This window comes from Lontra canadensis, unplaced genomic scaffold, assembly GCF_010015895.1.
Source record: "Lontra canadensis isolate GAN:19392208 unplaced genomic scaffold, GSC_riverotter_1.0 scaffold10, whole genome shotgun sequence".
Classification (NCBI taxonomy): Eukaryota; Metazoa; Chordata; class Mammalia; order Carnivora; family Mustelidae; genus Lontra; species Lontra canadensis.
This window is the reverse complement of record NW_022631004.1, coordinates 10818363-10835454: the sequence shown is the minus strand read 5'-3', so window position 1 is coordinate 10835454 and position 17092 is coordinate 10818363. Positions and strand designations below refer to the sequence as shown.

The 17092-nt window shown below is 42.5% G+C and overlaps 1 protein-coding gene across 12 annotated transcripts in view; it reads right to left on the bottom strand.

Annotated features, from left to right (window-relative positions):
- ZNF827 (zinc finger protein 827) overlaps positions 1-17092 on the bottom strand; it is a 168708-nt gene that overhangs the window by 102279 nt on the left and 49337 nt on the right. For all 12 annotated transcript variants that reach the window (XR_004382428.1, XR_004382427.1, XM_032855582.1 and 9 more), the window contains exon 5: positions 3311-3544. Coding sequence is in view for 10 of the 12 variants with exons in the window: in XM_032855582.1 (XP_032711473.1) it covers positions 3311-3544 (234 nt within the window). In the remaining 2 variants the exon portion in view is untranslated. The remainder of the gene's footprint in view (positions 1-3310; positions 3545-17092) is intronic.

Here is a 17092-nt window from a genome sequence, read left to right as displayed (position 1 = left end):
CTATGATAACACATCTGTTCCAGAAGTTTGTGAGGTCGCTCGATGTTGCAAAACCAGGGTTTCACAGTGACAGGATTCTCTTCATCTGTCTAATGTTACAGATCCTCTGTTCTGAACTTCAGGATTTTGGCCTCCTTGAATCAAGGTTTCTGGGAATTATCTTTGGCAACTCTGCACTTTAGCAGAAAAGTCTGATTGTTTTGGCTGCCTTGTGTCACATAACAACAGGTAGTCACAGACATCCAGCGGTTTCCTCAGAGTGGGTTGCTTTCTTTATGGTAATCAATTTACTTGGCCCAGCTGTCAGGCACTTGACTTCCCAATTAACAACTGGAAGTAGAACTTGAGCCGCAGGAAGGAAGAAAACTCAGATTTTCCCAAACACGCAGTTAATGAAAAACTTAGCCTAGCCTCTACCTCATCTGTGTTTTTCCCATAAAATGTAAATGTCGATTTGGAAAACAATATACCTACAGACATTTCTCCACCCAGGAAGGTCTCACATGATGTTTGACAGGGCCCTGTGCCCAATATCCATCATTAAGGAGTTAACATAAATTAATTTAAAACTGGAAATGAAGCAGCCAAAGTTGTTGACCAGTTTCCTCTTATTAATTCAGTGAAAAGACCGAGGGCCTACACTACAGATCATAGCTTCTAATCTCAAGGAAAGAAAAAACAAAGAAGAGAAATCCTTTTATTCCACATCTTAGCTATTCCTTTGGTCAAAACTAGAAGAAGAAACAAAGTGTGTGATAACGCACGGGGCATACTTTTGTCACTCACCCAACTCTTCCTGGCCAAAAGGATTTTCCTCAATGTGGCAGACGACCATACATGGAAATTAGCAAGGCAGGAAGCAGTAGAGACTCGTGTTTATGAGAACAACCGCGGCCAGGCTTTGGGGTATCAGCTGAGATGAATCTAACCTGCATGGCTGCTTTTGGGAGATGAATTATGCTTCTTGTCTGTTGAGGGACAGGAGCTATCACGGGAAGGGGGACTTGAAGACACGGACAGGTTCTTTATGTGGATGCCTTTCAGGACATGAATACTGAATTTGTTAAATTGCAGCTGGAGGAAAGAGAATATAGGAAGTTTTCCCCTTACATTCTTCTTCCAAGAGCACTGAGCCATCTATGATAAGAAACTCTAACATCCTGTAAACCCAATAAAGGGTGAGTCCCCTTTACCTTGGGGCTTAGGAATGAAAAGACACCTGTTTTTAAGACACATGTCTCTTTCTAGGACTGACTTGGAAACTTCACAGTTTATCTAACCATAGTCTGCTAGGGTGTAGAAGTATGGAGTTCAAAGTGCAAAACGTTTATTGAATGGATTCCATTGCCCTGGACTTCTGACTAGACCATATGCATTTAGAGGACAGGGGTTGGGATGCTATTTCTTTGACCCGAGTCTCTTGCACAAAGAACGCTGGAGGATTTTTTTCTGGGGTTAAAAAAAAAAAAAAATAGTTACCTTAGTCTTTCAAACAAATTTTCATCTCCACACTAGGAAGCAGGGCAGACACCCTTTGGAGATATGATTATGTCATCCATAGTCACTGAACTCCACAGCACATAAACTCAGCAAAAGTTGACATGAACATAAACATTTAGAAGGGCCATTGCTGTCCACAAATATCATTAAACGTGCATGGTGTATGGCTGTATGGCCATATTCTATTTGAGGGATCTCATTATTATTTAGGAAATGATTTCATACTTCAGTGTCCAAAATCACATCAGCTAAAAAGATTAGGATAAAATGTTTTCCTTAAAGAAAATTTTCCCTGAAATCTCATTTTGGCATATTATCTTCTGGGGCCACCCCACCTCTCTCTGCTCACAATACTGGTTGCCCAGCAAACTCTGAAACAGAAATAGCATACACTGGGATCCTACTGACCGGAGCCACTGCTGGAAGGGGGTCATTGCAATGTGAAAGCCTATGCTACGGGAGAAGAATCAGAGAGCTGTGTGACCCCCTGGACTTGATCAGAAAAACAACAGACATATTATTCTATGTCACTGAGACCTTTTGACACAGGAAGCAGGGCTTAAGTATAAGAAAATATGTTGGCCTGAACATCGTATTTTTAAATTTTCAGCTTTCAGCAATCAGCACAGTCTTGCTAGGCCTCCCATCTGCTAAAAAGAAGCTGTACTATCACTGCAAAGTTTAGAGAAACGGAGCTATAATAAGGATGTCATAACTGTACTCTGCTTTATCTATCACAAATCATGTTCCCCTGAAGTTCCAGTGTGTTCTAAATTAACATCAAAGGAAAGAATTCTTAACCCCACCAACTGGCAAATACAGGAATTTCAGCTGTTCTGATATAATGGCTCTAAGTAAACCACTATTAATTTCTTACTTTCCAACCTACTGGTCAACCAGAAACACCGTCAGAATGGCACCGAGGAAATTACAGGGAAGATCCCTAATGCATCTCTTGCTTTCATCCTCCAAGTACTGGGAGTTACAAACTGAAAACAGTTTTTCATTCGTATTAGCATTCTGAATATAGTTTCTAAAAAATTGCTTTTAGTGAACTGAGGCTGGGATATGACTTGGTAAGAATATCATTATTGATACAACTTTTGTTTCCATGCTCTGAAAGTCACACGTTTGAATTTAAAAGACACTAAATTTTTACATGCTCTAAGGGGGGCAGATGGGAGACTGGAAAAGAACCCAAAATAGATGAATTTCAAATTATAACCCATTCTCCTATCTCTGACAGGTAGATTACATTTAGATACTATTAAAAATGTGTTCATTTATCCTAAGAACTTAGATTATTATAATAGTCCACTATGAAATTTTCTCTTCATAAAATCTCTTACTGCTCCTCTATTGCTAATTACTACAAGCACCATCTCAACTGCTTATTAAGTTAAGAAACATATTTTTAATGGTTCTTAAAGAATACAGCATAAATACACACACAAAGAAAGGCCCTCTATTAGGAAAGAATAGATATTTTGATCAATTAACAAAAGTGCTTTGCATGTCATTAGAACGCACTCAAAATTATGACCTGCATCATCTTAGAAAGCAGCAGTGTTTTCCAACAATTTACAGGAAAAGAAGGCTGTATTTCACAAGACCAGGTACACAGACAACATCTGCAAACAAATTCGTACACACAACGCAGGAATGAGAGCCAAGCACCCAGTCATTCCTGAATTCGCCTCAATAATGTGCTATTGCTACCATTAGGCTAATTATAACCCATGCAGGAAGCAGCCCAGTTGGCTACAAATGAAATGAGCAGAATGTGAATATTTTAGAATAAATCAAATACCTGATAGTTTCATGAGAAGTTCAGATGCTGCTTTGACGGACATATCCCGCCTTAGCACATTCCCCTTCCCTTCCTGGGGCTTAAGGGTGTCCTCAGAGACGCTCGGGGCCGGCACTTCCGATTCCGGGCTGAACACGTAGCTGGACCGAGGCAAAGTGGCACTTAAGGCCTCCTCTTCCTTGGGCTCCTCTTTCACTTTAAAATTAAGATTCATGGGCTCCTTCTGATTTGCAGCTGTCAAAAGAAGAAAGGCATTGTATATATATACATACACAAAAGGCCACTCCCCCTCTTAGCTGCCCCCGGACTTTATGAAACATGGAATGCACAATCACACTGTGCTGACAGCAGGAGGGACCACAACCCGATCAAAACAGGCTGGGACCTGGGCAGGAAAAAATACAATACACTCCATGAGCAGCGGACTCTGAAGAACGTGCGCTTCCGAATCTTTGGAAGAGATCATATTTTAAGAAGAGTTGCCTCTACAAAGTGGACATTTTTCTCTCTGGTTTCCCTAAATGTCTTCTTTCCTGTATAAATGCTGCCGCCTCACTGACCTGTGAGGCTTCCCCCTACTTAATCTTATTCTAAAATAATGCTTTCAGGCAATTATGATGCCATAAAATCCTCAATATAAACATGAGTCAGAGGCAATACCCAAAGCAAAAACCTGGGGTGGGTGGTAAGGTGACAAAGAATTTGCAGAGAGAAGCTCGGACTAGAGATATCCCACTTTGCCTCATTATGAATGGACGCTTCTGACCCACCAACACTGGGGCACACACTTGGAACTGTTTTTCCAGTCACGGTGAATAAACCCGTATCTGTAGCTCAATTCATCTCTGAGACCATGACGGGCATTTTTTTTTTTTTTTAAGATTTTATTTTTAAGTCATCTCCATGCCCAACTTGGGGCTTGAACTCACAGCCCTGAGATCAAGAGTAGCACACATCACTGACTGAGCCAGCCAGGTGCCCCTCACGAGGGGGCATTTAAAAAAAAAGAAAACCATTTATTTTGAAGTAATTTTAGATTTACAGGGATGTTCCAAAGATGGCTCAAGGAGTTCCCATATATTCTTCTCCCAGCATTCCCCGGTGTTCACATCTTACATAAGCATGGTATGTTTGTCAGAATTAAGAAACTCACAATGCTATGAGCTAAACTCCAGATTTTATTCAGATTTCACCAGTTTTTCCACTAATGTCCTTTTTTCCATTTTTAGCGTGGTTGGTTGGCGTGGAGTATGTGGTCAGGGCAGAGCTAACTGGCCTATTATGGGATGGCTTCTGTGGCTTGGCTACACGATAGCAGGCCTTCACCCACTGAGCTACACACTCCCTGGGAAAGACCAAAGAGGACAAGTATTCTCCACCACCACTGGCCACTTTCCCAGGCAGCTTGCTCCCCTCTAATAGGCCATGTAATCGGAACTTTAGGTTGGTTATACTAGATGTCTTTTGAGAAGAAGAGCTCATCCTAATACAGAGTTCTTAGTAACACTCACGAGAGTGAACCCGAAGCCCACTCCCACTTAACAAATAAGAGGATAAAAATAAATCTCCAAAGCAAGAACTTCTAACTTGTTACCCATCACCGACCCTAGCCAGTACACAAGCACAAAATCCTTTCTCCCTTGTGCCCTCGAAGGGTGTACATTCTGGAGTTCCAAGTTCACAGAGACAAGCATATTTAGAAACTGGACTCTGGAGGGCTAAGGTGACAACATTTGGAAGTTTTACCACCAAAAAGACACAGAGATGGGACCTGAATCTAGTTCTACGAGCTGCCTGCTCTATGTCCCTTACCTACCTCCACCTTACCTACCTCCACCACACCATTCTTCCACTTCTGGTCCCTGTGCTATAACAACACTTGAATGTAACTTGACCTTCAAGTGCCACCTTCTCAATGAAGTCTATCCTGACTACACTGTTCAGAACTACAATCCCCGCCCCATGGTACTCCCAATCTCTCTTATCTTACTTTTATCTTCCTTTTTTTCCCCAAAATACTTATCACCTGATAACTTCTGGTTAAGGCCTGAATTGTGCCCACCTTCACCAATTCTTATGTTGTCTAACCCACAACAGGGCTATATTTGGGGATAGGGAGGTAATTAAGGTTCAATGAAGCCAGGAGGGTAGGTCCCTAATCCAGCACGATGGGTGTCCTATAAGAGACACCAGGGATGCACTCACACAGAAGAAAGATCATGGAAGGACCCAGCAAGAAGGTGGCCAAAGTCAAGCCAAAAAGAGAAGCCTCAGGAGAAACCAATCCTGCCAACACTTTGAGCAGACTTCCAGCTTCCAGAACCGTGAGGGGTAAGTTTCCTTTGTTCAAGCCACCAAGTCTTTGGTATTCTGTCACGGCAGCCCAAGCAGACTAGTTACATTCCATATAAGTTTCTTATTTATTATGTTAACTACTATGCTCTCTTCCCCTAACTCAAAGTAGGCTTCAAGAAGGCAATGATCTTTAACACTGATGTACCTTGAGTGCCTAGTACAGGGTCTGGCACATAGTAGGTGCTCAAAATATAGCTGTGGAATGAATAAAATATGTCGGCTACAGATTAGTAACGTCTGATGGTCCTTCCCTATTACCCGTGGAAAACAAAAACCCCCAATCCCGGAATATTCCACTGAAGGCAATCAGAAGTGTTTTCCCTAGATCTGATACATAGGCTGGGAACAAGACCTAGAGATAAAAGCTCTGCCATCTACGCCACAGCACGTACTGAGAAGTCTGTGATAATCATTCACTTGGACTCCGGCATTACTAAGGGAGGAGTCCAGAAAAATTTGAACTAAAGTGCTTAAAATCTGGCTTTCTGGGATGCCCCGCCGGCTCCGTTGGCAGGACATGCGACTACTGATCTCAGGGTCATGAGTTTGAGCCCCACGTTGGGCACAGAGATTACTTTACAAAAAACTAAAAACAAATAAAATACAATCCAATAAAATTTGGCCTTTTGGGGACAATGCGATCAGAATCTGAACCAAAAAGAACAATGATGGTCTCTAGAGCAATCCTTATGTACTTCTGACCTCAGCAAGGAAGGTAGATCCTAAGAGGACTTTGTGTATTTAGCATACTTCTCCCCTTTCAACCATTTCCTGGGGGTGGTGGGACTGCGGGGTGGAGGAAGGGGACTGCTGGCTAGCTCCTAAAGCTTCTCTCACTCTATGCCTTTCTTCCAGAACCCTTTATAAAATGCTCTTCCAAAAGCATCCTAGTTAGTCACCACAAAATAATTAAGTGGTGTGTTTTCTGTTAAGCCTGAAACTTTGATTCTTTGGGAAGGAATAACAGAAAGTTATGTACTTTTAAAATGCTTCTGTATCTTTTATTTTAAAACTTCTAAAAATTCTAAGATGAGGCTAGGAAAGAGATAAGAAACTATTGGAGCCCTAGAAGCAAATCCCAATTTCTAGGGAGAACAACCTTAAGCTGATGGTCTCTGAAGATAAAAATAGCTTCTAGCAGTATTCGTCACAATAACTTCTACATAAGATTTAAGAAAAAAAAGTTATCATTGTTAGTATAACCCAGATTTAACACAACTTCAATAAGACATTTAAAAACACAAGAGGCAAGTTAGTATGTTGCTGGATTATAAATCTGCAGGCATTTCATACCTGGTTTTTGTTCTGACAATGTCAAAAATGACATAAATGCTGGGGAAATGTAAATATAGCTAATAACAGATCACACACACACACACACACACACACACAGAAACCCCGTGGGAAACACTAGTTTGCCCAAGTTTTAATTTCCTAAACACTCTGGGTCTAAATACCAGAAATATTAATACTTAAAAAGTACATAAAGCCTATATTTTAAGATGGATATGACTGAATGATTGCCATAGTTTATCATCTTACTTTTGTCTTTTTATCCTAGTTTTAAAAAACCCATTCTCTTTCTACAGAGAAAGGTGAAATTATAGATGTTTTCTTTTTTCTTTGGGGGAACTGCTAAGAAAAAGGGAACCAATTACAATTCACAGCCTACTCTTGACTTCATTCTTACTACCACAAAGATCTGTGCACATACGGAGTTCCATTTGTAAGAGACTTTCCCAACCCTTACCTTGACTTCTGTTTAGGTATCTTCAAGTTTCCAGATACTCCACTTTTAACACATGGAGGAAACCCCACGAATCAAAAGGCCCCTTCTCAGGGGGCGCCTGGGTGGCTCAGTGGGTTAAGGCCTCTGCCTTCAGCTCAGGTCATGATCCCAGAGTTCTGGGATTGAGCCCCCCGCATCAGGCGCTCTGCTTGGCAGGGAGCCTGCATCCCCCTCTCTCTCTCTGCCTGCCGCTCTGTCTACTTGTGATCTCTGTCTGTCAAATAAATAAATAAAATCTTTAAAGAAAAAAAAAAAAAAGGCCCCTTCTCTGTCTGTTCCAAACATTTTAGGACCTGAGTCACTTTGATTATAAATTATGTATATTTGTAAGTTCATGCATTCAATGGAGCTGGGCTGCCATTTAAAGGAAACAACTCAACTTTTTGAGGATTTATACAGGATGCAAGATAAAGGCTCACATGGGCAACAAATGGGAAAGCCACTGGGATAAAATAATTCCAAGTTTCCAATTCTAATGGGCAGGGATTAATTAACTGTTAAAACAACAACAACAAAAAAACTCTTTAGAACAAAGTGTCATCAGTTCACTCCAAGATCCCTTCTAAGCACCCCAAGACTATTCCACAAACTTCCTTAATAGTGCACACACTCAGCATTTGCCTAGTTAACAGGAACTGGTCCTTCATCGATCACAGGAGATAACTATTATTACTATCTTCATTTTATGAGTGAGGGAACTAAGGTCCCAAGAATTTAACAGCCCAACCCCTTCTAATCACAGAGACACAGACTTCAGGGTGTCTGGCTGAAAACGCACCCACCCTCTCTCCTATCTTTCCAAGTGCCTTTGAGGGGGGTGCTACCCTAAGCAGTCGGACTATGGGCTTTGGAAATAAGTGCTATGGAGTGAACAGCCTTTGTTAGTGAGAAAGGGAAAGGTGGGACATGACCTGGAGGTAAGGGGCAGAGAACGTCCCTTTCCTATAGGAAGGAGTTTTGTGAAGATCTGACTAAGATGGTGGAAGAGGAAAACGGGCCGCACCATGGCTATTCCGCTCTGTTCCATTTGTTCCCTCTGGTGAAGGAAGATGATACTTTCCTGGCATTTAATAAGACAGAGCCCTCTTTGAGGGCTACATGAAATGCTACATGAAAAAGGTAGGCCATTAAGAATGTTATTTTCTACCTCACCCTCAAGCAGAGCCTAAGACTTGGCCCTGGAAAGGGCCACAGATGGGTGGTTCTCAAACAGTGTTCCCAGGAATCCTAGGATAAGCTTCCAGGGTCCCAACAAGTGTTTGTTTCAAATTTAAGCTTTTAAGATTATTTAAGGCAATCGAAAATTTAATTGAAAAATTTGTACCCTCATCTGTGTTCTAACGGAGACCACTAACGTTTACTTGGGTTGACAAGTTAATTCAGTTGGTTTCACCTGCAATGCAGTTCCTCCTCCTGTTATCACAGGAGTGGTAGAATTCTAGTAATATGTCATTAATAAGGAAGTGGCTGGCTATGCACTGATCTTTCAAAAAAATTCAGGGGTGTCCATGTAAAACTATACAACTGTGCTCCTACTGGAGTCGACGTGCATGCCTTCAATCAGGCTTTCTCAACCTCAGCACCACTGATGTTCTGAGCAGGAAAATTTGCTCTGGAGGACTGTCCCATGCATTGTGGGATGTTTAGCAACATCCCTGGCCTTGCCCCACTAGCTGGCACTGCCCCATCATGAAAACAGAAATTTTCTTGACTTGGCCAGCTGTGTCCTAGCACACCTGTGGTTGAGAAGCACTACCTTCTGTTAAATGCCCACTTGGGTTCAAGTGTATCTGCTTTGGTGAAGCCTCTCATGATGGTGGACAGACTAAGGCACACACAGATATATAGGTCTGTCTGGGTCTATCATTTATAAAGCACTTAGTAGGGGTCAGGAAGTATGCTAAGTGTTAACTTATTTGAATTAATTTACTTGCTTCTCACAACAACCCTAATCGTATGCCCGTTTTGCAGTTGAGGAATGTGAGACCAGACAGAGTGAATAAACTTCCAAATGCCAGTTATTGGAGCAATACCCAAGTGGTTACTATAGGATTTCCAGGGGCCTTTACTGCATATTGCACGTTTTGAATGCTCCTGGTCTTAAGACAAGGGATGAGGGCAGTTGCTGAATGTTGTCAACTTGGAAGCAAAAACTTCTCATTATTGGTACTCTTCTTTTAAGCAGCTGAATACATTTAATTAAAGGTATTTTGAGATCACAAGGTGAATTGTTACAAATCTACTCTCCTTTACCACAACATCCCTGTATAAATGGTATTTCTGGAAACTGCAATCAGCAAAATGAATTCAGAAATATACTAGAGGCTGATGCTGCTAGACGACCTCCCCTCATCATAACGCTGAGCCCATGTTTTGTGCTTATCAAAGAGCAACTTTGCTCTGATTGCTGGATTTTTTTGAATAAATAAATATAATAAATGTGAACTTAAAAAATAAAGTTCTATTAAAAACAGACATTCTATGTGTTTTATATATTGAGTTGGCACTTGATTTTGTTTGGATAAATGAGTTTAGTGTTTAAAAAAAAGAAGTGAAAACCATTATTGTTTTTACTTCTTTCATTTCACGATAAGTAAGCACAGGTTCAGAGAATGATACGACCTGTTTAAAATCACACAGCTCATGAACGATGGAACCAGAATGGAGCTCAACTCCCCATATTACAAATAACTACCCAAGTTCCCTTGTAAGTATGTATGATCTGCCAGGACCTGGGGATTATTTGACAACCTGATGCACATTAGGTGAGAAAAAAAACATAAATTGCCTTCTAAAATTATAAGGAAAGCCAAGATGCAATTAAATAGTAATTAATTAGAGTGGAGCATTGCTTTTAGATGTTAAGCATATTATTTTCAAATAGAATGTTTAAAACATCAGCTAAATATTTTTAAATCTTGTTCTCTAAAAAGGTAAACTACATAATTTGCCTTAAGTAGTTTTATAATTAGTGTTTGGAGAAGTTTGAACCATCTCCTATTTCTCATTAATCCCCACCTGGGCTAATCTTTGGACACATTTCGGTATCAATGTCCTCCAATCAGGACCACACAGGTCCCCGATGACAGTTACCACCACTGTATACACAGGGACCAAGGGAAAACAAGACAGGTCAGGGTCAAGGGTAATAACAATGAGCGGTGTCTCCAGAACTGTAAAATAAATAAATAAGATTTTCCTCCATGAACTGAACTAACAAAATCAACACGTAATGAGCAAAAGTCGCTATCTGCAGTAATCCACTTAACAGACAGGATATCTCCCTTGTCAAAAGCAGGAAGGACAAGTCCTGGAAAACCAATCAAGTCATGAGTAAACGCGAAAGCTGTATTTTAAATTCATTCTATTAACACGTACAAAGAATGAAATGTATGAACAGCAGTGAAGTGATTTGTATGTATGAACAGCATGAAGTGATTTGAGATGAGAAAAAAGAAAACCTAAAGATTGGATAATATATTTCCGACACTTTTCAGGGAAGTTGGTGACCATCTGCCCCAGATGACATCTCCTCTTGATTGTTACACTTGTCATTTTAAATTACCATGCTGACATTCTGGTTTATCCATCAGTTCTTAAATGATTTTTGTCATTGTGGAACACCCGGAGAGCCTGAAGAACTCTTGAGCTGTGGTAGACTAGAAAATGGCCATAACGGGGGTTGCGTGGCTAGCTCAGTTGGGAGAGCATTTGGCTCTTGATCATGGGGTTGTGAGTTCAAGCCCCATACTGGCAGTAAAGCTTACTTTAAAAAAAAAAAAAAAAAAAAAAAAAAGCCTTAACAACTCCCTTCCCTGAAGCCCCACCCCTTTTTAATGTGACTTCGAAGCTCCTGGCATCAAGAGGTGGAGTACATTTTCCCACTCCCTAAGTCTTGGCTGGAGTTGTGGCCTGCTTTAGTCCATAGAAGGCGGTGGAAATGATATTGGGCCGGTTCTCAGTCTAGCCTCCAGAGGCCTCATGCACTTCTGCTCTCTCCTTTGGAACCCTGCCCGGCTGTCATGTGAACGAGCCTGGGCTAGCCCACTGACGATGAGAGACCGTGCAGAACAGGGAGAAGCCATCACTAGCTGAGGCTATCCTAGACCAGTCCACACCCAGCCCGGGTGGCAAAGGACTTTAGATAGATGAATCAACCTGGAGACCCGAAGAAGCACCCTATGCTTCTTGGGCCAAAATGCCAATCCACAAAATCATAAGCTAAGTCAATGGTTATTATTCTGAGCTGCTAAACTGTGGAGTTGTTTGTTACTTAACTAACTGAGTGACAGACTCCAGCTCTTAGCCTCGGCTGGCCTAGAACATAGGGCATAAGAAGACACCAAGGGACTCATTGCCGTCAAGGTTCCCTTTGAATGGCCTGCTCACTTTCCACAGACCACCACTCTGCTCCATCTTCTTTCTTGTGGCACTAAGAAGCTAGGTGCAAATCTGCAAATCTTGTTTAAGTGAAGTAATATCACAACCTCAGAAAACCTCACTTCCAGATTATGACTAGCAGAACATCTGTTGTATAATCCACCATGGAATGCACTGTGGATGGTATGAAGATAAAGATGTTACAAAAGAAACACTATCTGACCCCTCTCCCCCACCAACCATAGCAACTTGACATAGTTCAAGAGACCAGACTAATCAAGCAATAGAACAAACTATGCAGTAACACAACCCCCAGTCTGGGTGATATAGACTCTAAATATTACCAGAATTCACAGGGGGTGAGAGGGTTGGCAGTAAAGACCAGAATAACAGGAAAATGTTTTACTGAAGAAGTGGGAACCAAAATACTCTTTGTGGGATGACCAGCATTTGCACAGGCCAAACAGTAGGAGAGGGTATCGCAGGAATGGGCCCCAACATTGTTAGAAATTCCCTACAAAGATACAGAATCACTGTGGGTCCGAGAAGCATTAAAACAGCTCGTTTAGTTTTAAGGACATTATCATTCTTTTTTGAAAAGTTCTGATTTCCCCCCTTTGTACCTAACAAGAGGAAGCTGCATGGAAGGCCACAATTCGAATGACCAGACCCCTGGAACAACATGAGTGAAGGCAGAGAAACAACGGTGAGAGGGTGTAGGTTTGAGCTGGTGAAGACAGTCAACATTCTTCTGGAGAGCAGTGAGGATACGGTTCCTTTGGAGAAAGGAGCCAGGCAGGGGCAGAGCCCCATATAAGAGTTATCAGAAGAAAAGTCCGTTAGAAGAGGTTGGAAGGCCTGGAGGGGGCCGCAGTGGTGGAGAGGGCATCAGGGAGGGAGTGGATGAGGCAAGCTGCCTAGGTGTGAGCTGATGGCCAGGAGAGGCTGCACGCAGAGGGCTGGATTATAGATATATTTTCAAGACACAAAAAATTTAACCAGATTAGTGACTGAATTAGCATGCATTAGAAATGATGCCATGGTTTGAAGCCAAGGAAAATAAACAGTGAAGCAGACGGAGGTCAAAAGACAGTTCGCTCAACTGAGAAAAAAAATTAAGTAATAGCTAATTAAGTGGTCATGAGCCAAGGCTTTGCAGCTCGGCAGAGACGAATCTTCGCTCTCTCCCTTATTGCCAAAACCTTTGAAGCCTCAACTTCCTCATCTGTAAAATAGGTTTAATATTATTGACCCCTCAGGGCTTTTAAGAGGGTTTAATGAGAAATTACATGAAGTTGTGGGCACAGGGCCAGGCTGGCTGTAGACACATTGGATCAGTAAGCAGTAGAAGTGGTAACAGTAGTAACAAGCAGCAACACCTCAAAGAAAATAGACTAATGAGGGAAGGAAGGAAATGACTTGGATTCAGGTTTGCAGCAACACAGGCTTAGACAAATCTTCCCAGGGATCTGTCAGGATAAAAAATCATTCTCAGCGCAATTCTAGAACGAGGTATACTCTATCTAACACAGGGAGGAAGAAAGATCTGGATTCCAGTCATGACCCTTTTACAGCTAATCTCACTGTGTCTTGGTCTTTGTCTACATGCTTGTCATGAGGCAATGTATTTGGAAATATGCCATATGTTGTAAAGCCCTACGGAACTATTAGTTGGCCTTACTGTTATTACCATTTGCACTAAGTAATTCCTGAAAAGCCTAAAAGAATTAATGCAAGTTTCAGTGGTGTCTGACATACAGCATTCAGAGAATGGCTCCGTGCTGGGGACTCCTGCTCCACGCCAGCACACCAGGGCAAAGAACAGAGCCAAGTTCAGTCACGCTGCCTCCTTGTTTTGTGATTTGGGGTACGGGCAGCCTGGGGGAGGAGGAAATGTTGGAACCAGGCCCCCTGGATTAGAATCCCAGTGCTGCCACTAATCAGCAGCATAAACTTGGGCAAGCCTCTCAACCTCTGTTTCTTGGTTTTCATCTGTAAAATGGGAATCCGAACATTATGTACCCATAGAGTCGTTTTGAAGGTCAAGGGAGCTGAATGACACAGAGTAAGCACTGGATTATAAGAGTGATTGTTAAGGAAAAATAATAAACAATGAGCAGATGTCACCCAGTCTCCACAGACATTTCAGGACATGGGTGTATACCCCCAGACCCCGTTTTCTTGTGATGCCACCTATTCCTTTTCTGACTTAGATCAGTCCTTGTCTCAGGGAGTAGTAAGTCATTGAAAAATAGGAGTCACACTCTCCCTCTCCTATGAACCACCGCGGGGGTCAGTAAAATCCAAATTCAAAATTTCAAAAGGGCATTCAGGCTTGCCTGCATGGATAAGGGCCTAAATGCTGTTTCCGACACCAGGAATTTCAGTCACATGATCAGTGTGTGCCCATCACAAGAAAAGCAGGGCAGGGTTAAAAAGACGGTCCCGGGCTCCTGGCGGGTTCAGTCAGTGGAGCGTGTGACTCTTGATCTTGGGGGTGGGTAAGTTCGAGCCCCACGTTGGACGTAGAGATTACTTTAAAAAAATAATAAAATCTTTTTTAAAAAAGTAAGAATAAAATAAAATAAAACAAAAGGGCCAACCAAGGGATAAAAGAAGGTTGTTAAAAGTTAAACCACTGGGGAAGACACATTTAGGGAAGGGAAGTGGGAGCCCCTGGCTACTGGCACAGAACTCTCAGGACACAACAGGTGCAAGGCTGGTACTGACTTACAAGAAGGCTCATTTGGAAAGATGTAATACAGAAAGCCGACCAGAGCTCCCAGGCAATAAGGACTACCTGGTTTACCGCGCATCCTATCCCTCCTTCTCCAGCACCCCAACAAAGCCTTCGTTGGATAGGGCGGCTGCCATTTACAGACTAACTATATTGTCACTGCAGATGCAGAAAATTGTGTGAAATAGGTGGAAGCAGAACAAAGGCCCACAGGAAACTTCAAGATAGTATGCAAACACGGTCCGCAACTCACCTGTCTTTGTCCAAGAAAGCCTCTGCTATGTTACAGCAGGGCTTCTCCCAATAAATCAGAAACAGTTCGGCCCATAACCATTTGTAAGTCACGGCTTTAAAAATGCCATCTCTCCTAGTTAAAATTATTTTGGACTCCATTTTACAAAATTAATATAATGTGGGAGACAGTATGGTTTTTTTTTTTTTTTTGCCAGTTTCCAAATTAAAAATAGTTGAAATGACTTGTATCTTTTATTTTGGAAAACCAGGGACAAAAAGATATTCCCAGCCTACAACTGAGGTGCCAAGTTTCTGTCAACTGCTTGGTTACAATGTGGAGAGTTAGAATTAAATTTCCTATCTTGAAAAGGGTAGCTCTGAGGAAGAGAAATGATGTAAAGGCTGCTGCAAGCAACTTTTAATCAGGCATGTAATGATGATACTCCCAGGTCCTTGATGCTCTCGATCAGTCTTGAGACTTTCTGGTTCTAACTGGAGAACATACCAAGATGCTTCTTCTACTTCTCCTGCCATGAGGCCCCACAAGGAAAAACAAGGGGCTCAGGGGCCATGACTCACCTAGGCCTCTTGTACGTGTCAACCTTGACCTATGGTGAATGCCTCAGACTCATCTCACACCACCCACTAGGCCCCTTTCCAGGGTCTGAAATAGAAAGGAAGGAAGGAGAGCAGTACTGAAAAAAAAAAAAAAAAGACAAAAACAAAAACAAAAAACACCACAAAAACGGAAAAAACTGTATCAGGTACCACCTGCATATGCCACACCAGTGGCCCGCAGTCCCAGGTGCACATGAGACTCATTTGAGGATTAAAACAAAAAAAAGTGCCAATGACTAGGCCCTTGCCCAGACCCATGAAACCCTAACTTTGAGAGTGGACTGGGCCCTGGCATTTTAAGAAGCTCCCCAGGTAAGTATACGGTGCGGCTGAATTTACACTCGCTGCTAGTTAAGGGAGAGGGGAGGCTCAGAGCAGCAGGAACTCAGGTGCACGGTTGAGTGAGTGCCTCTCCCCTGCACACCCCAGTCACGGGATCACTGGATCACCTGCTCTGACATTCCACCATCCACCTGGGTCTTCAGGCTCCCAAGAAAGATCTGTGCAAATACGTAAGCCTACAGCCCCCACAGACTGCCTCTGAGGCTGAAACCCTGGGCAAAGTTTACAAATTATTTTTTCCATCAGCTCAGAAAGCCAGCAGCCAGGGCTTCCCCATCCTCTTCCCGGAATCAATTACGGAGCTGCCTGGGAGCCTCGGTTCTAGGGGAGCAACATTAATCTTGAAGGACTACGGAATGTTAAGTGCGGGCTCAGCAGAGGAATACTTGATAGATCGGAGAAGGGGTTTGATTTCACAATCACATAGGCTGGGAAAAACCTTAACGTGGAGGTGGGTGGGGGTGAGAGAAGGACTTAGAGTTTGTTGAAAACAGCATTCTACCAGCGATTTTTTAATCCCACTGGGTTCCATTAAGTCATCTGGATGCTTAGTTTTCGTCGAAGGAGCAAGAAAGACTTCCCTTAATAACCAAGCAAGAAAGAACCAAGTGTTTTCCGTCTCTCTTTGGGAAACAAGTAGGTATGTGCACGCTTGAATCTGTCACTGTGCTCCAATTCTGCAGTCATGGGGCTGGCACAGAGACTCGCAGACTTGGTGCCCACAAACAGCTGCACCCTACAGTCCCAGCAGGTGCACGCACAGAGCCCAGCTCAAAAATTCTCTGCCAGAACAATGGCGCCGTTATGACGCCGAGGGACCAAGCCAGATACTAAGCACATATCCCGCTACTTCTGATGACGGCAAGAGCTAGAAACTCAGCCACAGCTCCCTGGGATCTGGCCTTTGGGTCCCAGGATCCTATTCACAGACACAGCCAGGTAAAGCACAGTGATGGCAGTTATCAAGGATAAGGCCCGATCAACCAGAGAGTTAGTGGAAATTAAAGAAAAAAAAAAAATCCCTCCAGAAAATGTATTCCTTTCCTTTGAACATTTCTTTTCCTCCTGTGGGCTGCGCAGGGCCACAGTCACCAAGTTTACATTTACATCCAAATATGCACACACACAAAAAATTACCGATGAATCTCCCTCCCTGGTGACTTTGTAACAGGTTGCTAGGTAACAGTGCATACAAGTCAGGTTTCAGGACCTCTAGTAAGCCACCAGAAAATAGCTGCATGGGTCTTTTGCATAAAGAGTGTGCATTTGTTATCTGTTTTCTTATACCAATTGATAAGTCAGTAAATACTCCCACTGCCAAACTGTA